Source organism: Alligator mississippiensis, chromosome 16 (assembly GCF_030867095.1).
Source record: "Alligator mississippiensis isolate rAllMis1 chromosome 16, rAllMis1, whole genome shotgun sequence".
NCBI lineage: Eukaryota > Metazoa > Chordata > Crocodylia > Alligatoridae > Alligator > Alligator mississippiensis.
Genome location: NC_081839.1, coordinates 3,220,653 through 3,242,015, shown reverse-complemented (window position 1 = coordinate 3,242,015; position 21,363 = coordinate 3,220,653). Strand labels below are relative to the sequence as shown.

Here is a 21,363-nt window from a genome sequence, read left to right as displayed (position 1 = left end):
CCAAGGGCTCGGGTCTCTCCTGTTGGCAAAGAGCAGAGCAATGCCCTGCTGCAAGGACACAGCCGCAAACCCTGCCAGAGGGAAACGGGACCCCGGTCCCCAGGTCTATGCACGGTGCCAGGGTCCCCCAGACCACGGTGTGCGCTGGGGAAGGGGAGCACAGCGCCTGCCAGCTACCTCTGTGCCCGTTGCTCAGGGCTGGCACCAAGGAAACGGTTGCCAGGGCCACGGTTACCCCAGGAACTGGGGAAAATGACTCCCCAGGGTCCATCTAGGGATGCGCTTGGCCCCTCGCTGCCCTGATAGCGCAGGCGCTGGCTGGGGATGTGGCTGTGCTCTGCCACTGGGTGACCTTATGACCACAGTCATGTCACCGAGTCTCTAAAAGCTGTCTTTGCATGGAGTGGGGGGGACTCACTGCCTGTCCCACGCTAACAGAAGGGGCGTCAGAGAAGCCCGGTGGGTGCTGCCCCACGGCACGGGTTGTGGCTCTGCAGGGAGACCCGAGTGGGCCACTGGCCCTCCCTCCTTCGAAACAGGGCAAGCATCAGCACCAAGTATGTGTGGCCCCCTTGGGAAAGGGTAGGGTGACCACCCATCTCTAATTGGGGGAGAGAGTCCCGAAATGGGAACACCAAGTCCCAGTCCCGGGCTGCGTGACTCCGGGACAGCATTTGCCCCGGATTCCCAGGAACATGCTGGGATCCGGGTTTTCCTTTTGCTGCAGAAAGACGCAGAAAAGGGTGGGTTTCCCCTGGCAGGCTGGCAGCGTTTCAGCCTTCAAGGGGCTGGGGGAGTGGGCCGCAGGGGGACTGGCAATACAGCCCCAGAGAGAGCAGCTCTCCCAACTGCCTGCAGGTAAGTCTGTTTGGGGCAGGGGGGTAGATTAAGGCTATAACCCAGGTCATACAAAGATCAGGACAAGCTGTTATCCACCCTGCCTCTGCTTCCAGGGTCAACGTGACCGGAGAGGGGTCAGGAAAGGGAGCGTGCGTCACTGGAGGGAGGGAAGGAGATGCTGGGACCTGTCCTAGCCAGGACCCCACTTGCACCCTAGCAAGTCACAGGGACGGCTCCCAACCGGTCCACCCAGCTGTGGAGTTGGACAGCACAGGCCACGCGGCGTTTCACAGAGCCGGCACAAGAGAGCGCCCTCATCCCTCACTTAAAAGAAGAAATCCCAGCCCTAGGAAGGTCTCCTGGCACCACCAGCTTGTCTAACTCTATGCCAACTACAGCGCAAGGAGAGATCACCCCCAAAAACCTCTTGCCTCTTGCATCCTTTCCTGGACCATTACGGCATCGCTCTCAGGCCAGGCCTGCTTGTACGTTGCACGTGGGGGGACGACAACAGCTCATGGACCCGCGAGGGGGTTTCACCAGGCCAAGACCTAGTGCAGACACAGGGGTACTGGTATAAAGGGGACAGACACGTGCCCAGCTGGGTAGAGCGCAGGCTGAATCGCTCTGCCCTCGTGGTTTAGGGACAGTAGGTCCCGGGTTGTGCTTTATGGGAGTCGTTAGGGATGCAAGGAAGCCCACTGGGGAGGAGAGGGGCATTAGGCTGGGGTCAATGGTCAGGGCACTGGCTTGAGACCCACACCTGCCTGCCGCAGACTTGGGCCCATCACTTACCCGGCACAGCGCTGGTCCTGATGAAGCGCGGCCACTCTACTCTGGGACAAATGTGCCATAGGAGCGGTGGGACCAGCTCCGTGCACCCTTGGAGAGATGGTCACCGGAGAAGGGCCTGGCTGCGATTCAGCACCGGTGCCCAGCTCAACCCAGGAGGCCGCAGGGGCCGGGTCTCGCACGCCGGATGGCAGTGATGGGGCAAGAAAATGAAATGAGGTTGTGACGGATTGCCATGTCGCGCTAGAAGATGAAAAGCTTTCGGGAGAAGCTGCAGTTCTCTAATTAGCCATTTGGTTTCCCTTAATTATACGACAAGCACCGCCCAGGCGCTGCCAGCCCAGCACTGAACGGAGGAGCGAGGGGGCCGGGCGTTCCGTAAGCGCTCTGAATTTTAAATAAAAGTGGCTTCCCAGGAGAAGAGAGGGGAGGGAAAAATTCTGGTTCATTTTGTGAAACGAGGCCTGGAGAGAGCGGGGCTAGCGAGCTGGGGCAGCCGAGGGGCCTGATTCTGAAAGGGCCTGAACATCACGAGGTCTCCAGGTATTCAGGTACCCCAGACCCCTCCTTGGTGTCCCAACCAGCCCATCTCCCCCCAGCCCGGCCCCAGAGAGGCCCGCTAGGACACACCTGTGGCTCGTTAAACTCCTTAGCTCCTGGCCCTAGAGTGCCAAGGCCCCCTCCTAGCCCAGGTGAAACAGCTTTGCTGCAATTCCTCCTCCAGACAACGAGCAATTTAAAGCACGGGTCAGGACTCTCGGCTCCCAGTAGCTTCACTCAGCGCCGGGGGTTACTCCGAGCTGCTGCACGAGGAAGATTTCCCTTCTGCGATGATCAGCGGCCGTAAGGAAGAGAGCGCGGGGGCCTCTGCTCTCCGGCCTGCAGGTACCACTGACCAACGAACCTCCGCGGCCGCGGGCAGGGCAACTCAAACGGACGTGGGGCTGGAGGCAATGTCCACGGGCAATCGGGCATGGGAGTGTGGGCCTCTGCGTTCCCAGGACATGCGGGCTTTTGATTCAGGCCCCTCGAAGGTAGCCCATACCAGCAGCTGGGGGCATAACCAGGTCAGCCCCAACCTGCAGGGGAGGGCCGTAGTTTTCCTGCCCCCCTGCCTGAACTCTCCTGCTAGCACATGCAGTGATGCCAACTCTCATGGGGAAATCAGGGGTCTCGCGATTTGTTTTTTTTCCAAGTCAAATGAACTCGGACTTGTGATCGAGAGATCAAATCTCGGGATTTTGTCTTCCGGCGCGCGTGGAGTGCCAAGCTGACTAAGGGAAGGGGCAAGGGAGGCAGATCGAGGCCCCCCACGGTGAAGGAGGGAGAGGGCAGCGGTGAATGGAGGCATGGGGGGCACATGCCCTGCCCCAGATTTGTGCGCGGGGCAGGGGCAGGCTGCCCACCGTGGGCTGGGGCTCTGCGTCCTGCTGCCTTTGCCCTGGGAACCGCACGCCTGCTTCAAAAATAGCATCTCATGAGTTACATCCTAAATCTCTTGATTTTAATGGGTTTTTTTAAGCTGGTCTCATGATTTTTGACCCAGAGGGGTGGTGATACTGCACGCGTCTGCCTCGGCTTTCTAGGCAATGTTACGTGACTGAGGGGGTGGGAGGGTTTTGCACTCCAGGCCGATGCAGCGGTGCTGGTTGAGCTGCATGGACCTGGTTTAACGCCGCTTGCTACGGTCCTCAGCAGCAGAGACCAGGGAATTGTGGCAGCGCCTCGGGGCCGGCAGCTACGGAGAGCCTCGATGGTTACTTCGGTGGCTGGCAAGGCCAGGGGGATTGCCTAGAAATGCCACTTTTGCCCACTTGAAGGCTTTAGGGTGCCACTGAGAGCATCAGATCTGATGCCTAGGCAAGCCTGCAGCTGGAAATGTTGAGTGAGACCGTAGCTAGGCGGTTGCTTTAGCTTCCTTACATCACGATGCACACCATGGTTTCAGATTCACCTGGCCCCAGCAGTCCTGCAGATGGAAAACCAAACAGGAGATGCCCTCTTCCGTCCACAGGAAGCCTGCCCAGTCTCAAGCATGGTTGCATTCACCTGCGTACTTGGAGGGGAGGGGAGAAGCACGTTTCCTGCTGCAGCCCCATCGCCAAGGGACCTGAAAGACTCTCCTCCTAGCGAAGAATCCTCTTTACACCCTAACCCTCCAATAAAAAAAAAGCCGGCGGAGCAGCCTGAACAGAAGTAGCCTCTAAAGGACCAGCCGTCTGCACCGCAAAAACCCCAGGGCAATGCTGTGCAGCAGATGCTCCAATCCAGACATAATTAATGTGCGATTGCAGGTGATAGAGTGCACGCAGGGAAACGGCAGGGGAACGCTATCGAACAAGGGCAACAGCCTGGCCCACCTGTAGCCCGCTTTCCCCACCACCACCCAATTAAGATGAAACTACCCGCATGCGACCTTGGGGTGGGGGGTATGGGCACAGAGCGGCAGGGAGGGCAGAGCAGACCGCATACTACAGCTGCTGCTCTTGCTGGGGCTTGTAATATCCGTCAGAAGCCGGGAAACATTTCTTCCCCTTCGGATATCAGCAATGATTTTGCCTTTTTGTAACCAAGCACGAACGACTGCAGCTTTCCAGCTCCGCTGCCTGCTTGCGTCCCGGGTGGACGGGGTGCAGCAGTTTGCTTCCGTGCTACGGGTGGCAGATTATAGAAGTCATTACTGAGATGGGCCCCATATCAAACACTGGCAAATGGGCTCTTTTCAGACAGCAGCTGCCAGGAGTTAAATTAAATCAGAGGTTGCTGCACCCGCAGGGCACATCCAGGGTTCATCTCTGCTGTAAGCTTTTGGGGCAGGGACTGGAAGCTGTTTTCCCTATTAAAAAACCCCCATTCTTAAGACCCAGAAGAGAGCCTTAAAATCCTCATCTCCAGGATAACTCAGGCCCCCAAACCTTCATCCAGTTTCCCCCTATCTGGAGCTCCACAGCCTGTTCATCAATAGCTTATCTCCCCAGGCAGGCGTGTAAAGGCTGATTGCAAGATACCAGGAGATGGAAAATCCATCCCAGCCTCAGCTGTTTGTTCTGATAATAAATCGTCCTCCCTGATAAAAACGCATCTAATTTGAGTCTGTCTGGCTTGAAGTGCTAACCCTGCATTTTCATTAGATTTCTTTTTCTGTGACACTGGAGCCTTTTAAGGCCTGCCCTTCTCACCCCCGTGAAATCAAGCCAATTAAGACAAGGAAACAAGGGCTCTCAAGCTTTTGCAAAGATGTTTACTGAGGCATTTGGTACAAAATTTAAGAGAAGCTATGTACAAAGGAGCTGCTGGTTCCACGGTGGCTGACTTCCCGTGCTCTCTGATGCCTCATCTGGTCTTGACAGCAGCAAAAAACCTTCTGGCAAGGCTGCTTGTCCCGTTCAAAACCCTCGTTTCTTTTCATCTTGGAGCACAGAAGTGCGGGAAAGTAAAATGAATTCAGGGAAAACGAAGGAGGGCCTAAAAGCTGCGTCTCATCTCTTCGGCTGATAACGAAGGGCAACGCATGTGATCTCTGGGTTCCAGAGATCTCTTCCGGCCCCAGCCCTGAGAGGTTTCTGAGCCTGCTCTTGGCTGCCTTTCCCCTTCCTAGTGTGTGCTGCTGCCTTGCAGGAGGTGCTGTCAGAAATAGCTGAGGGGCATCCGCCTCCACAGCCCCCCGCACAGACAGTTTTTGATCCACCGTTGTTCCCACTGTTTCACCGCCGTGGTTTTGTTGGGCGATTTCAGCATGGTCACGCAGCCGCACCTCGGGGAGAGTTGAACAGACAAAGGGTCAGTTAGTTCAGCACAGATAAGTCGGGGCGCAAGTCAGCACGACTGGAGCTCTCTTACAGGCAGAGCGCCAGGAGGGAAGCAACTTTTTGTCTTATGCAGGCAAGGCAGAGAAATCGGAGCTGAATGGAGCCGTGTGGAAGCAACGCTGACTGGGGGAGGGAGCAGAAGGGAACAGCTCCCAGTGACTGCTCATATGAAAAGCAGCAGATGCCTGTGCTTGGTGCGAGCAAACTGGTATGGAGGCTTTCTATTGAGGCCCACAATTAAGACCGATTCAATCACACAATCAAACAGAGGGTTGGCACCTGTTGCGTATGCTAGGCTGGTTTTTAGGAAGGGGAGAGAGGGGGCTACAGCACAGGAGGCTTCAGACACGCTGGCCCCTCTCTGAAAAGAAATGCTGACAATGGGGTTCTGCTGTGAACCCCTCTCCTCGGCTGCGGGGGAAGTGCGCAAGGCAGGTTTAAACCAGCAGGTCTGTGAAGCCAGCCAGGGATCTTCCCTTTCATGCACAATCGCCGTTAATAAAGCTTCTACATTTTGCTCTGTTATATCAGTGCAACACACCCCACTGCTCTTAAGGCAATATCCTGTGGGTGGGACAGAGAGCAGAGCTCAGTCTTGCAAATCATATGGTTAAAGTCTGCTGACAGGCAGGATAAAAGTCTCTCGAGGGCTGGGCTGGCTTTGCAGCCCCTAGCAAGCTGCTAAAAGATGGGCAAGAGTGTGAAGACACCCCCAGAGCAGGCATGTGGAATAAGGCTGGGGCCATGCTATAAGCACACAAAGGATTTAAGGCGACCAGGGTAGAGCAGCTTAGGACAGGCGAAGGGAAGCGCGTAACAATGATGGATGCAGCCCACTTCTAATGCAAGGGGCTTTAATGTAAGCTAAGAGCCAGGTCTGACAGGGAGCGTTCCCTCATTCAGAGTCATTACTGTGGAATGAACTCCGGAGGGAAGGACAGATAAGAACTCAGACTTGTCGCTGTAAAAGCTGGTACTGCTTTGAAGCAAGGATGGAGTAAAAGCCAGCTGTGAACCCCAGCTTTCCCGTCTGGAATGGGCCGAGTCTGCATCGCTTACCGGGTGCAGGACTTGCACTCCTCAGTGGGGTATGCCCCCAAGTGCAGCCGGCGCAGGTGGTCGATTTTGGGTTGTCCCGGTGCCCTGGGTAGGAGAAAGGGTCTCAGACTCCAGCTGCCAGGGCTGATGCATTGCATGCACAGCATGAGGGGCCCTCTGACAGAGGAAAAGTAAACTGGCTGGAGGGGTTATCCACTAAGATCCACTGTATCAGTCCCACAATGGCTTTTTACCTTCCTGTTGCAAGGCAGCTCCTATTGCCCGGAAAGGCTCCTATTGCCTAACAGCTTGGCAAATCTCAGCCTTCAGCCTACATAAATTTCCCAATAGTTTCAACCCAATATGGCATTGTTCCCTCCTAATTCTTGTCTAAAGCCTGATATGCTGAGTTTGCCACAGAATGCCTGCCACGTTCCACCCCAGAAGCAGCTGCACTTCAGTACCAGATGTCATAGTCCCCACTCATGCAGCTTACAAGAGCGTAGCCGAAGTATACAGAAAGAGAAATGCAACATGTATAGGACATTTTTCCTCCCTTCTCACACAGAAAGCGAAGGTGGGCAGGGAGCTCAGGAGGTCACATCTAGTCCAGCCCCCTGCTCCAAGCAGGACCAGCCCCAACGCCATCATCCCAGCCAGGGCTTTGTCTACCCAGGTCTTAACCTCCAAGGATGGAGAGTCCACCACCTCTCTGGGTAACGTGTTCCAGTGTTTTACTACCTTTCTAGTGAGAACATTTTTCCTAATATCCAACCTCAACTTCCCTTGCTGCAGCTTGAGCCCATTGCTCCTTGTCCTGTCATCTGCCTCCACTGAGACCAGTCCAGCTCCATCCTCTGTGCAGCCCCCCTGCAGGGAGCTGAAGGCTGCTATTCAATCCCCCCCCTTGGTCTTCTCTTCTCCAGACTAAATCAGCCCAGTCCCCTCAGCCTCTCAGGCCTTTTAGGCTTTGAATTCCCACCTCAGACTCCTCAGCAGCTACGAACGGTAGGTAAAGGTTTTGTATCATCTTTAGAGCAAACGAGGCACAGAGAAAGCAAGTGGTGACTCTAAGCGAGCAAGTCTGTGGCACAGCTGGGGGCTGACAAGGGGTCTTAATGTAATCCCAGTACTAACTGGACAGGCATCTGGCAGGGGTCATCTGACCCCAGCACTCTTTGTTGCCTAGGCAGGGGGTCGGATTTGATGACCTGTTGAGGTCCCTTCCGGCCCAAGCATCTCTGAATCTATGAGGCTGCAAGGTCCTGCCACCCAGCCAGAACTGGACATAGGACCCAGAAGTCCTAGCTCAAGGCACCTGCTGGTCCAAGCAACCACTCCCAGAGCTGGGAGCAAAGCCCAGAGAGCGCCCGGCTCCACGCTGGTTATGTCTGTACCTGACAAAGGCATCGAACTGCGAAGACACCGTGTAGCCGATGAGCCCAGGGGCTTTCCCAAACTGCAGCCTGACCAGCTGCTTGTTCTGCAGCTTGCTGATGATGCCGTCATTGATGGGCAGCCAGTCAATATTAGGGATGAGCAACTGGCTGGGAAGCAGGCAACACTCGTCAATCAAGGTATCGTCCGGCTCGGTCGGGTGATTTTCGTCGCGGCCTACACAGAGGACAAAGCCGAGAGAACCTGCTCCAACCTACTCCTTGCTTAATGGAGAAAGCAAGCTGCTGCCTGTGTTTTCCCCGCTTCCCTATCCAATAAGAAACTTTGCTCTGCGGCCTCGCTGCCCCTTTCTAACTGCTCTTGGGCCACCTAGCATTGTTTCTGCCAGCTGGTTTTTGTCTGTGCACCATCACAGAAATCAGAGAAGCACGGCTGGAAGGGACCTGCAGAGGTCACATCTAATCCAACCCCCTGCCTGAAGCCGGATCGTCCCTGTCCAATACATGCATCCATCATCTAAACTCTTCATAAAACTGCCGTCAACCCTGACGCAACACACGACATCACACCCAAACCTGCCACAGGTGAAGCAGGGGGGCCACGCCAGCCAACAGCCTGCTCCTATAACAGGTTGTTAATATAGGGACAAAAGATCCAAAGTAGAGCGCCATGCCCCCCACTACAGAGGAAGGCAACAACCACCCGTCTGTACCAATTTGACAAGGCGGTTAAATTCCTTCCTGACCCCAAATGTGATGACCAGTCTGACCCCGAGCAGAGGGGCAAGAGCCTCTAGCCAGGAACCTCAGGCTTTGATCTCCACCTTCCCTAGGCATCTACTGCACTGCCTCGCAGTCTTAATGAAGAGAGCATCCCTTGCTCTCCAAGGGGAAGGGCGAGGTTCTGGGAAGCATGAAGCTCTTACAGCAGAGCCAGAGCTTGGTCAGCAGCCTGAAGAGGAGGGACATGCTGTCCTGGGTGTCTGAGGTCGCTGTGTAGACAGGGAGGCAGCTTGGCTTCAGCAGGCCCCAGATGCGGATCACCACCATGAGCTCTCGGAGCATACCCAACGCTGCGCCATCCCGCAGGAAGCTGTGCCCTGGGCGCACCGGGGAGCCCTGCAGGGGGGCAGGAGAAAGGAGATGCGTTATGTGCAGGGCTGATGGATACTGCAAGCTAAGCCTCTACCCCTGCGGGGGTGATATAGGGCTTTGGGGGACCTTAGGATCACCTGCTGCTCTCTTCTGTAGTATCAGTGAGGTTATTACCGTGTCAAAGGCACTGAGCAGGCCCAGGGAGCCCTGACTCCAATCTCACTGTGTTGGTTTCTTCAGACACTCCTGATTTACTCCAAAAACAGCAAGAATAGAAACCAGGAGTAACTGTGAAGTCAGTGAAGAAACCAGCGTATAGCAAGATTGGGACCAGGCTGGGAAGAACGCTGAGAAGGATTATTCGTTGCTCTGAGCTATTTGTACGCCCTCCATTTCCTGCCGCTCACTGCCAGACGGAGAAGTACACCGGAAAAAAGATCTAGCTGGGAAGCAATCAAACACCCCAGCACAGCTGCGAGGTACTGATATCATGCTACTGTGAGGACACTGCAAGAGGGAAGGGCCCTCAACACCATGTTTTTATACGGGCATACCTATGCCTCCGATCCCAAGCCGGGGGTAGGTGGCAGCCCTCACCTGGTTAGGAAGGCTAGCTAGCAGGTAGAGCACGAAGTCTCCCACCCACTGGATGAGCTGCTGCAGGGACTGCAGGGTGGTCATCTCCAGCACAAACTCCTCCGTCTTCAAGTTAATCATCACTTTGTCAATGTCTGCAAGGGGAGAGAGACAGCTCCTAGGACCAGGAGGAGAAAGGCTCTGGGGTTTCCATTGGGTGGGGCACCCTCCCCACCAATCTATCCGTTTAATTAGCCCTTATTCTCTTCAGATACCAGCTCTGCCACCTGTGCCTGCATGGCACCCAGTGGGCTGACTTTAGCCGGGGCCCACATAGATCATACAACACAGTCACTGGAACCCGCATGCCTGGCAAATGCAATGACTCGCACGGTGCTGCCACACTATCCTGATTGGGGCAGGTGTGTAGGCGGGGATGCTACTAACTCCTGGGCTACAACCTCCTGCCTCAGATCCACAAGCAAGCGGAGCCTTGCCAGGGCTGGCTGATAAAGGTGAGGGAAAAAAAACCAACACTCCTGCCCAAGGCATTTACTTGAATCAAAGTGCACCCTCAAAAGACTTATTCAGGTAAACAGGAAAGCAAGACGATAAGAAAGCCGCCAGCCATTCCAGAGGATGCAGATCGCTACCTATGTCTGTGATCTTGGAGCAGATCTCGGTGAGCCTGTCCCCAGGGCTCTTGTCAGGAGTGTTCAGGAAGTGCGGGCGGAGCAGTGACTTCAAGGTGCAGCTGATGGCAATGAGGAAGAGCTTAGCGTGGTAGTCACACACACGAGCCACCGTGCTGGAGGACAGCTTGCAAAGAGAGGCCTTCATGGCAACAATCCGTGTGGAGAGGACCTGTGGAGCAGAGACGTGGTGAGGAGGGGAGCAATAGTGGAGTTGGAACAAACCAGCTGAAGTAAAGGCCCAGCCTCGCTCCATGCAATCGGGGCCAGCTCATGGGCAGGTTTCCAGACCTGCAACACTAGGATGCTAGAACACAAGGAGTATTTATATGGGATCTGCGCTGGGCGAGCAAGGTGCGAGTAACCAGCACTTCATGCCTCAGAGTAGAGCAGGGAATCCAGACAGGCAGAGCAGCCTGGGCATTCAGGCCTCCTGATCTGCTTCTGCCCTTTGATGCCCACAAGGGCACACGCTCTAGGCCAAGCCTGGCATTACCCCCCTCAACCCTCCCCGCAACTCCCCCACCTGCTGCAGGGCGGCATTCTGGCGCATGTACTCCTCGTGTAACTTCTCCACCAGGTTCTGCACCATGCTGGGCTGCACGTGAAGCAGGATGTCCCACCAGTCATAGCCCGTCACCATGCAGTACTCCAGCAGGAAGAGCAGGTGCCGGAGGGACATGTTCATGTCCAGTGCGTGGCCCATGGAGGGAATGATCCGGAGCATGCTCAGCTGAGGAGAGAACGGGAAGGAAACACACATCAAGGGGATCCACCTGTAGCAGGGGAAGCACACAAGCTATTGGGCCCAGCATCTGACAGTAGCAGAGTCTGGTCATGCTGACAAGGAGATACAGTTCTTAGGTTAAACCAGGGGAAATGTAAGCAGGATAAGAATATAAGCAGTGCCATACTGGAGCGGACCAGTGGTCCACCTGGCCTGGTAGCCTGCCTCCCACAGTGGAAAATAGCAAAGGGAGCGTATGTGAACAGGGCATATCTAGTGATCCATACCCTGTCACCTACCACTGGTTTGACTCTCAGAAGAAACGCCTTAAGTGGGGGACCAAGTGGACTGGAATAAGGTCCCAAAACATTCCCAGAACACCTGCTGCATGAGCTGTTTCCAAGCAGATGGAGCCCAGTCCTGGAGTCATAGGGAGGTTAGTCCGGCCTAGAGGAACGAGGAGGGCTTTTCTCACACCTCACCTACCCAGGCGCATACCTTGCCATGATTGTCGATGCCAACCAGAGCCAGGGAAGTCCATGAGAGCTGCATGGCTTTGAAGTGGACCAAAGGACCAGCTGTCCGCTGCCTTTTGATAGTCTGCTCGTCCACTGGGCGTTGGGAGGAGGACCCGTAGAACACGGCCATGGTCTGCAGGGACAGGCGATGCACGATGTGGACGCTGCCATCATGGAAGGCCAATGCGAGCCCTGGAGGCAAGAGATGCCTGGGGTTTATCAGGAGACTCATCTTGGTATAAACCATCGCATCTCATCAGAGCCGGGCAGCATCTCTGCCGGTCACCAACAGGCTGTAGCCTACCACAGACTTCTGCCCCAAGCCCCAGACGTTAACAGACCCTTCCAGTGTCTGCTGTTGGAAATCCCTCAAGGCTAGTACCGGTCTCATAAATTACTGGTCAAGTTCTAACGTGCTCAGCCCCAAGGCTGGAAGTCAAGATGATGCCTTTCCCAAAGCTCGGTCTGAGACTGGGTCAAGTGGAGGTAGGGAAGAGTGAAGGTCCGATTGACAGGGCCACAGGGCACCCACCACCTCCATGGGGAGGACGAAGGGGGTCTAGCCCCTTATAAACAAACACTCCTCTCCACCTCTCTGTGCCCACTTGCAGACATCCACAGTTCTTTCGAGTCATGGTGCAACGACAGGAGACCTCGAGCAACCCGCTGGGCGTCATCACAACAGTCTACTACCTACACAGCTGATCCTTCCACCCAGGGGATGTACCCCACTGCAAAGGGAGTAAAGAACTGCGTGCCTTTCAAGGACTTCGTCACTCCTACAGGCTGCCTTCTACCAAGACCTACCCAGGCTCCAAATTAGCCCAGCTCTCCCTGTTTACCAGAAACAGCCAAGCTCCAGAGTACGACTAGAAGAGCCTCCTTACCCAATCCAGGGAAGAATTTAGTGTCATTGGCCACTTTCAGATCAGTGTTGGTTAAGGAGATGGGCAGTTTAGGGAGAGCCACTGCAGAAACACGGTCCAAATCGTTGGTGGCCGAGAGAATCCGCCATTTCAGGATCATGGGCTGCTTGTCGCCGACTTCAAAAGAAAAAGAAACAAAGGACAAAATGTCACCCAAAAAAGGCACCAAAACTGTCCCCGAGCTCTCAGATTGGAACGATTACCTCCCCCTTTTCTTGGAATAATCACTGTTTGATGTTTGCTCATTCAGAGTACTGTGTTCTCTCAGAAAAAGCCTTTCTTTCCCCCCTGCAATGATTCATTATACAAAAATAATGAGCCTTGCCAAATCTATCTTGATGGAGGGCTCTTCTCGCGGTGATTAACAAATCGCGGTGCATTAACAAACTCGTATATTTAATGACGGGCCTGCTACACCAATTTGTTTGTGCTGTCTCTGAGATCAAGTGGAAATCTGCAGCCTACGCAGCTTGATTAAGCTGTTTGCCTCTTGCATAAGTGTTTTGCTTTGGGAGATGCAGATCGCCCTGTTCTCAGCAGTGGGGGGAAAATACATAAAAAGAAAAGTTTTGCTGGAAGCAGCAAAAAATAGAGTCCATCCATTTCTACCCAGCAAAAGCAACAATTTTCCATCTTTCTCCTGGAGACGTGCGCAACGGGCCACAGAAGTGAGATGCAAACAAACAGATGGAGAAGGGCGCCGGAGAGAACGTGCCAAAGGACAAAGGCGGGATGAGGAACTACAATGGATTTAAGAGGCTGCACTGAGGACTGATATATCAGGGGCTCGGCTCTGCTTCTGGGGCAGCTTCAGGCACCGAAACTCACCCACAGGAGAGATCTGCTGGAAGATGTTATTGACTGGTAAGCCCTCTTTCCGCAGAGACCAGCACTCCACGATGCTGGTGTTTTGGTTGGAGGCACAAAGCAGTACCTTTAAAAGCAGAAAGGCATCGTCACACCTCGGCTGCAAGGCTGGGCCTGTTCTCCAGACCAAAGGCGGGGATCTTGTTACTGCACCTGTCTGCAATCACAGCCTCTATCCTCCAGATCGTGAACACTTGTAGGGGCCCTTCCTCACCCAGGGCTCAGGTCCCCTTCATGCAGGAGGAAAATACCCATTGCACCAGAAATCAAGGACAAGGCAGGAAGTGAGCTTGACCTTAACGCTGGCAACAGAACCCCAAATCCTCTGCCTGGCCAGAGGTTACAGATGCTGCTCAACCCTGAACTGGAGAAAACAGCCAGCAGTGGGGAGCTCAGCTTTCCTCACCAGTCAGCTCTCACAAATCCTGGCTGATTCGTATCAATTAGGGCAAGCAGTCTCCTAGCCAAGAAGGCTTCTATCACCAACCTCACACTCACTGCTGGGAAGCCAGTGTAGCTCTGAAGCAGTGAGCCGGAGGTGAGAGATTCTGTGCCCCCATCATTCCCTGAACAGCCAACATGCAACAGTGATCAGCCATTTATTCCACAGATCTGCCCATCTCCCAGCAAAGACAACAACAACAACTGAGACTGGTAAAAGCCTGGCTGTCCTATCAGAAGTGGGATGGTTCCTCCCTCCAAGTCTCTCAAACAGTAATTCTCAACTGGGGCACCCTGGGGTGCCTCGAGAGCCTTTCAAGGGTGCCGCAGGGTGCCACACAACATTAGCAGTGCTGGGTGCACAGACCTGATTCATGAAAGAAACCCAGAGATTTCAAATGGGAATCCAGTGTCAGACCTGCCATCGTTTGCTGAGTTCTTTGCAACAAAGAAACCCAGAAAGAGTTTCCAGTGGGCAAAAAAAATGCTTACTTTTTTCTTGACTATGGAAAAAAATTAAGCGCTAAGGGATGGCATTTTCCAAGAGAAGGTTTGATCTAATGAGGGGTACCTTGACTCTGAAAAGGCTGAAACCTCAGTCTAATGTGTGGTGCAAAATTTACTGCTCATCACAGGCAGAAGGCCTGGCTGTTGTAGGAGGAGATTAAGGTACCCTGGCAGAACCATGCGGGGAGCTGGAGGGTAACAGTTCAGTGCCACAGCAGTGCTGTAGGGTGAAGCCAAGTCCCCCCCTTTGCCTGCTGGTGGGACACAGGAAGAGCTAACCTGCTCCGACATGTCCCGGGCCAGGAATTTGAGGTGCGTGATGGCCGGATACTTGTCCTTGCGGGCAGGGTCGGTGGTGCAGCGCATGAAGAGGGAGGGCAGGATCTCGGTGTCGATCTTGCACTTCTCGTTCACCACGCTGACGCACACCTTGTAGAACTGCACAGGGGAGGTGCTGCTCCCATCCGACGTGGCCACCACAATGTTCCCCCCACCCGTGAAGGCAATGTCCGCCAGGGCCACGCGGCATCGCAGACGGCACAGGCTCTCCGTGGACGTCAGCACCTGCCCGTTGGGCTTCAGGAGGGAGACTGTCACCAGGCCGCTGATGGTCACGGCGATCCAGCCTTCCATGGGCTTCCCCCCAAACAGCGTCAGCGACGGAGAGAACTTGACTCGAGAGAACTTCTCTCCAAAGTTGGATGCTCCGGACTGCAAACAGAAGAGATTGGCACATGCGGAGCGATTACCATATGCAAAGCAGTTTGACCTCAAGGCTGACGGGCTTTACTGCTGTTCATCATGGCAACCTGGTTTTGGGGCTAGAAATCAGCACTGAGCCTTTATCCCTCACTCTGACACTTACTTGCTGGGTAACCCTGGGTATGTCCCTTTGCCTCCTGCTACCAGAGATGTGCTTGGCGTATGGGCAGCACCTTTTTAAAGTTCCTAGAGCTCCTCCAGTGACAGATGATATAAAATGCAGAGAATCTGCATTTTGTGTGTGCAAACTCAGGCTACAGGCCTCTCTTTCTTACTCTTCAGAAAAGCTTATCTACTAGGTTCTTCCAGAGGCGGATGGAGCACACCACCAAAAAAAATACATAAGACCAAAGGAAGTGTTGGCAGCTGGCCGAGCAGCCTGTAAGGTGTGCATGCACTCGAATTCTACTTTCAGCTGGACACAGTCTTGCTACACAACATTAGGCAACATGCTTCCTCCCCTTCTGCCTGAGACCCCCAGGCAGAAAATGGGTAACCTCGGGCCATTGCAAGAGTCAAGGCTTATAAACCACTGAAAGCGAGTCCTGGTGGGAAGAGGAAGTCTGCCAAAGCCTCTCTGATGGCATCAGCCAGGTATTTTGTATCAAGCAGATTATCCTCGGCACATTTACAATTCGCATAACCAGACCATGATTCACTGCGGTCAAGGGCTTTGACCTCCCAGCACACCCTTCAGTGAGGTCAAGGTCAGTACTTTCATTTCAGAGCTGGGGAACTGATGCAGAGGGGCCCTCGGCATTCAGCTCCTGATGACATTCAGCGCCACCGGGACACATCGCTTGAAAACCGCTCTAAGTGCCTTACACAAGGTCACACAAGAAGGCAGGGCAGGGACTGTGTCCCAAGTCCTTGGCTAAAGCCCTAACCACTACACTATCCTCCCTCTCCAGCTCCCTGTATTGAACTGGGACAAACCTTTTCCACATGTAGGGCCAGCTTCACCCCATTGTGCAACCACGAAAGGGCCACGACTGGATCTCCTTCTACCATGCTGCCCACCGTGTTCTCCCAGCTGTTGGCCAGGTGATCCGTCATGCTCCAACACTTGATGTGTCCGTCCGCATCTGCTGACAAGAGCCTGGAGCCTAATGCAACACAAGTGCTCACAGAAACCATCAAGATGCCAGCCAAGGGCTTCTCATTCAACAGGAGCCCAGCAGGAAGGAGGGCACATTCAGTGCAAGACAAAAGGGCTGGGTGACATTGCAAACACAAGCAGGAGACTCGAGATTCAGGCTGTGATTTAACATCAACTAGCTCCCATCAAAAGCCGACAAGACTGTTGAGTGCTCGGCATTTAACTCTGCAGGGGAGATTCTAACCGTCCTTTCTCCAGCACCTGCAGCTACAATAAAGTAAATGTACACCCTGCTATTCAACCCCCTACTTTTCAAGAGATTACAGAAAGACTGAAATAAGAATGACTGCAAGAGTGAGCAGCTTGCTGGCAGCTGTACAGCTAATCACTGATGGTTAAAATAAAACCATAACTCCTTTGAATCTGGAAGGGGTGAGAAGCACAGCAATCAGTGCAGACCCAGCTGACCAGATCCATGCACAGGGCCACAGAGAGTGGGAGGCAAAGGAGAAGTCTGTCCAAACCCTCCTCCTGGCATCTCACCACACTCTGCAATGTTGTGAAGCCAGGGAAATAAACGCTGTTTGAGCAGTGCTTACCTGACTGATCCCATTCTAAGCAGGTGATAATTTCAACGTGCCCAGAGTTAATGGAATAAACGTCCCATGGATGCTCTGTGTCGATGATATGGACCATGTGGGTGAGATCTAGGAAGAAAACACACAAGGTCAGTTCCAGGTAACCTCCACTGCAGGTTTTTAAACTGTGACAACTCTCAGAGCAGGACACCAGCAACAGCTTCCCTCATTTCTACAGCAACACATATACACAGGCTTCCTTACCTGATGTACCAAACGAGCCACTCACTGCTCCAAAGAATTAACTGTCTACAGCTCCTTAGCTGGCGTTTCTCAATCTCAGGATTGTGAAAGTGCTGGAGGGGTGGAAATCAAAACCACCTCCCATTCTGCAAGCAGTATCTTTAATAAAACCAGCTGAAGGAGCAAGGCACTTCCAGCCTGGGAAGAGGAGCCCTTGATTATAAAAGAGGCTGAGAGTCACTGCCCTGGTGTATGAAATGACTATGATGTTTTGCGGAGAGGAAAAGAGAAAGAACCTAAATCTCCCACACTGTTTGCACTAGGACTCACTGATGTCAGAGCCAGCAGGGCCCATGACCGCACAAGTCCTAGCTGCCCGTGTACTACAGGCCACAGAACTTTGCCCGGTTCCCCTTGTATTGAGCACGGTTCCAGGCGACTAAGGCACAGCCTCTAGAAAGGCATCCGATTTTGACCTAAAGTGATCAAGAGACGGGAAATCCACCACTACCCTAGAAAACCTCTCTGCCTACGTTTTCTGGCTGCAGCCTGCTTGTCGAGAAGCCCAGCGTGCGAGTCTCACAAGGTGAGAGGCTTGGTTATTCCCCAAAACAACAGGATAACATGTCCTATTGAGAACAATTTAAGCAGGCTCTGACTCTGCACTGAACCCCTGCAGTCAGACCCCTCAACTCCCTGAAACCAGTGGCACCCGGTTCCATCCATGTGGATCTGACAACAGAATTAAGGTCACAAGCAATAAATCAATGGTGCCTGGAGATGAATCCCCAATCCTTTCCGCTGCATTTGCTCCTGCCTGTTGAACCACAGAAAAGGGGAAAACTTGTCACTTCAGCCAGGAAGCACCTTGCTTCATTGGAAGGCAGCAGAAGCAAGAGACCCGTGCCATGGAGGAGACTAAACAGCAAATGCCAAAGTCATTTTCATTCACTGTGATAGGATGAAACATTGCTGCTGTCGCATCCACCGCAGCAGCCACTGACACCTGCTTGTCCCAACTCTTGATAACAAGCGTGCTGTCTACCCAGAGGAGCACACAAAACACCAACAGACTCTCCCTGTGCCCGGAAAAGGGTGGTTTTTTTGCTCAAAAGCTTGCAAAGAACAATTTTTCCAACTATTTAGTTTAGGTGCAAAGAACAATTCTTCCAGCTCTTTCGTTTAGATATCGCATCGACCCAAAAAACCTCGTCCACAACCAGCAAGGAGAATAAATAAGATGTGCAAACAACCCTCTCACGCAACCACCGGGCAATCAAAGCCAGTGAGACTTATACTCTTAAATCACTTTGGGATTCGCTAAAGCACCTTTCTGAATGCTTTATCCCCAGCTAGAAGCAATGCTAGGGGGGACTACAACAGGACACCGCTCTTCCTCGTGGAAAATTCCCATTGTAAGACATCGTTCAGGAAAAGAGGAAAACACACAATTTTGCCCTACCTTTTTCCTCTTCATTTTTGAGGTCTGTCGTGAAGGCGATCAGGTTCCTGCAGGACCAAGCACAAACCAGTGGGATTGAAGGGCAGTGGTTGCTTTTGGGCCTCTTCTCCCACTCGCAGATGTAAGCCAAGTCCATGCTGCCTCGGGAAGGCGTCCAAGGCACCGCTCGCCTTCGCGACGTCTAGTCATGGACTTTGGTGCCTATGGAAGAGAAGAATCGCTGTTCTCTGCTGTCGGACTCTCTCCCCCCGTTTCACCCCGCTCAGGAGACCCGGGCCCATCGCTGGAAAGCTGCTTTATAAAGTAGCAGCTGCTTTCCAAAGGAAACGCGCTGCGCTGAGCCAGGGCCCCCAAATACCGAGAGGGTCGCACTGGGCAGGGCCAGCGGAGGGGCGAATGCCTGGCACTATTGACATGCTTTCTGGCACGGTCTCGGTTGGTCCAAGAACGGTGTCATCTCTGCACCACGAGTTCAGGCTTTTTGCATCTCGCACGACTCGGGAATCCTTAAAAACGCCTCGGGTCCTGCCCCAAGACCTCGCCGAATACCTGCCTTTCAGGGAGATGGAAGGGGGGGCTCGCTGCCTCCGCCAACGCCGTCAGCATCGCCCCCCACCAGCAACCCCTGGCCCGGACACAGGGCAGCCAAAGCGCCCCCCCAATGTGCAGCCAGGGGTGCCCCCCAGGGGTAAATGGAGTGCCCCCCCCTCCCCCAGGGGCAACTAGAGTGCCCCCCACCCCACCCAGGGGCAACTAGAGCCCTCCCCACCCCACCCAGGGCAGCCAGAGGCCCATCCCCCACTCCTCCAGGGGACAACCAGAGCCTCCCCCCAATCAGGGGCAACTGAAATGCCCCCCAGGGGCAACTGGAGCTGCCCCCAGGGTAGCCAGAGCCCCCTCCCCTCCCCAAGGGGCGACTGGAGCCCCCCACAGCCCCCCCCCTTGCCTCCCCTCCCCCCGCGCAGGACTCACCCCCACCCCCACCCCAGCGCTCCTTCGCCGCTGGCTGACGAAGGCCCCCGGCAGGGCTGCCCGCGCTGCGCCTGAGCCAAACGTGCAACTCAGGGCCGAGACGGAGCCCTCGGCGAGGGGGGGAGAGGGAGGCTCCTCGGCGGGAGGGCTGTTCGGCTCAAGCCGCAGGCGGTTTCGGAGCCGCGCGCGCAGGCATCGTTGCGGACGCCCCCAAGTCGGGGTCTTTCTATATCAGGCTGCGCTCCGGGCCGGGTGTTGATTTGTATACAAGCTCCCTCTCCCAGAATCCCTCGCATCGCCGGCGCTGGAAAAGTGGAAGTTTCCTAAGATTTTACCACAAATAACTTAGAAATTAAAAAAGTATCTGCATCATACAGTATTTTTCATGAATCATTCATCTAATTATACTCCGTAACGTGCTATAGTTAATCACCATAAGAGTAAAAGTATGAATAACTATGAGGTATAAATATCGATCTGGGAGAAGGGACATTCGTGCTCGCTTCGGCAGCACATATACTAAAATTGGAACGATACAGAGAAGATTAGCATGGCCCCTGCGCAAGGATGACACGCAAATTCGTGAAGCGTTCCATATTTTGCTCCTCTCGGGTCCATAGTTTGCTCTCCCAATGTTCCGCTTTGTGCATTCCCTTGGGCCCATAGTTTTGCTCTCCCTTGCAGCTGCAGCGGGACCCCCACCCCGAGCCCCTTTGCCATGTGGGGGCTGGAAGGAAACGCCCCCTCCCAGTAAGCCCCAGTAGCGCTGCCTAGTGCACAGCCTAGCAAACTGCGCTGGGCTTCCCAGAAGCCCACGGTGCCCCTGGGAGGGCAGGTCTACCCAGCCCCTGGCCCTGCTGCCAGGGTGCAGGGCAGCTGCCCCAGGTGGCAGGAAGGGGCACGGGGCAAGGGCTCCTGTGCATGCTTTTGCAAGGCCGGGAGCGGTACCACCCATGGGAAAGCAGGTAGAGGGCACGAGGGGCTTCATTTCTTCTCCCCTGGAGGTCCTCATGGAGGAAGGTTACGTGCCACTGTGCCTGCCTCAGCCCAGCAGGCGCCTGGCATGCTTGTGGGTGCAGCACATCTGTTTTCTTGGGGGTCTCCCATCCAAGCCAGCTTGGGCCTGGGGGCATTAGGCACCCCAACCCCAGCCCCTTTTCCCTCCCATGTCCACGTCCTGCCTCTTCCACGTGGGGTTTTCCAGTTGGCACAAACTGAAGCTGGAGCAAAATGCTCATTGCAGTCCCACGTGCCAACAAGGGGATGCCCCCTTGTCTTGTTTGCCACCAGCCAAAAGGTCAAGCTGGGAAGCCCAAAAGCAATCCCACCGCTGTCCCCATAAACTGCACAGCTGAACCCCTTGGCCAATGCAGTGCCTATCTTCAAGAAAGGGAGGAAAGTGGATCCGGCTAACTATAGGCCCATCAGCCTGACTTCTATCCCGGGGAAGATCTTAGAAAAGTTTATTAAAGAGGCCATCCTTAATGGACTGGCCGACGCCAACATCTTAAGGGATAGCCAGCACGGGTTTGTTGCGGGTAGGTCTTGCTTGACCAATCTCATTTCCTTCTACGACCAGGTGACCTATCACCTGGACAAGGGGGAAGAGATTGATGTCATATATCTTGACTTCAACAAGCCTTCAATCTGGTGTCCCATGATCACCTCTTGGCAAAACTGGCTAACTGTGACCTTGGGTCCACCACAATCTGCTGGCTGGGGAACTGGCTCCATGGTGGGACCCAGAGAGGGGTGGTTGAAGGAAGCCAGTCCTCTTGGTGTCCTGTGACCAGTGGGGTCCCCCAGGGCTCTGTCCTTGGACCCACACTGTTCAACATCTTCATTAATGATGTGGACATTGGAGTCAGAAGTGGACTGGCCAAGTTCGCCGATGACACCAAACTTTGGGGCAAAGCATCCACACCAGAAGACAGGCGGATGATCCAGGCTGACCTGGACAGGCTCAGCAAGTGGGCGGATGAGAACCTGATGGTGTTCAACGCCGATAAATGCAAGGTTCTC

At 54.3% G+C, this 21,363-nt stretch overlaps 1 protein-coding gene and 1 non-coding gene across 4 annotated transcripts; one reads left to right on the top strand and one right to left on the bottom strand.

Annotated features, from left to right (window-relative positions):
• Nucleotides 1–4,853: 4,853 nt before the first annotated feature.
• Nucleotides 4,854–19,452, bottom strand: MED16 (mediator complex subunit 16). 3 transcript variants are annotated; one of them, XM_059719939.1, is made up of 15 exons: nucleotides 19,342–19,452; nucleotides 18,370–18,570; nucleotides 16,686–16,793; nucleotides 15,924–16,093; nucleotides 14,505–14,936; nucleotides 13,239–13,344; nucleotides 12,372–12,527; nucleotides 11,465–11,676; nucleotides 10,766–10,972; nucleotides 10,201–10,411; nucleotides 9,569–9,702; nucleotides 8,803–8,995; nucleotides 7,877–8,093; nucleotides 6,501–6,656; nucleotides 4,854–5,386 (listed from the first exon to the last, which is right to left on the bottom strand). In XM_059719939.1, the coding sequence occupies exons 2-15, from the start codon at nucleotides 18,503–18,505 to the stop codon at nucleotides 5,260–5,262; spliced, it is 2,565 nt and encodes an 854-aa protein (XP_059575922.1). In that variant the 5' UTR covers nucleotides 18,506–18,570; nucleotides 19,342–19,452; the 3' UTR covers nucleotides 4,854–5,259. The 3 variants fall into 3 exon arrangements, with proteins under 3 accessions (XP_059575922.1, XP_059575921.1, XP_014455139.1); XM_059719938.1 differs by lacking the exon at nucleotides 19,342–19,452 and adding an exon at nucleotides 18,728–19,038; XM_014599653.3 differs by lacking the exon at nucleotides 19,342–19,452 and adding an exon at nucleotides 18,728–19,036 and having other exon boundaries at nucleotides 6,501–6,584.
• A 384-nt stretch (nucleotides 19,453–19,836) lies between these two features.
• LOC132246663 (U6 spliceosomal RNA) lies at nucleotides 19,837–19,943 on the top strand. Its single transcript, XR_009458075.1, has one exon. It is a non-coding gene; the product is annotated as a U6 spliceosomal RNA (small nuclear RNA).
• The last annotated feature ends 1,420 nt before the right edge of the window (nucleotides 19,944–21,363 follow it).

Excerpts from the sequence above, each read along its gene's own strand:
- MED16 (XM_059719939.1), bottom strand. The coding sequence starts at position 18,505 with ATGGACTTGGCTTACATCTGCGAGTGGGAGAAGAGGCCCAAAAGCAAC. Across the intron at positions 14,937-15,923 it reads TGGCCCTACATGTGGAAAAG|TCCGGAGCATCCAACTTTGG; the intron begins GTTTGTCCCAGT and ends TTCTGTTTGCAG. Across the intron at positions 8,996-9,568 it reads TAGCTAGCCTTCCTAACCAG|GGCTCCCCGGTGCGCCCAGG; the intron begins GTGAGGGCTGCC and ends GCCCCCCTGCAG.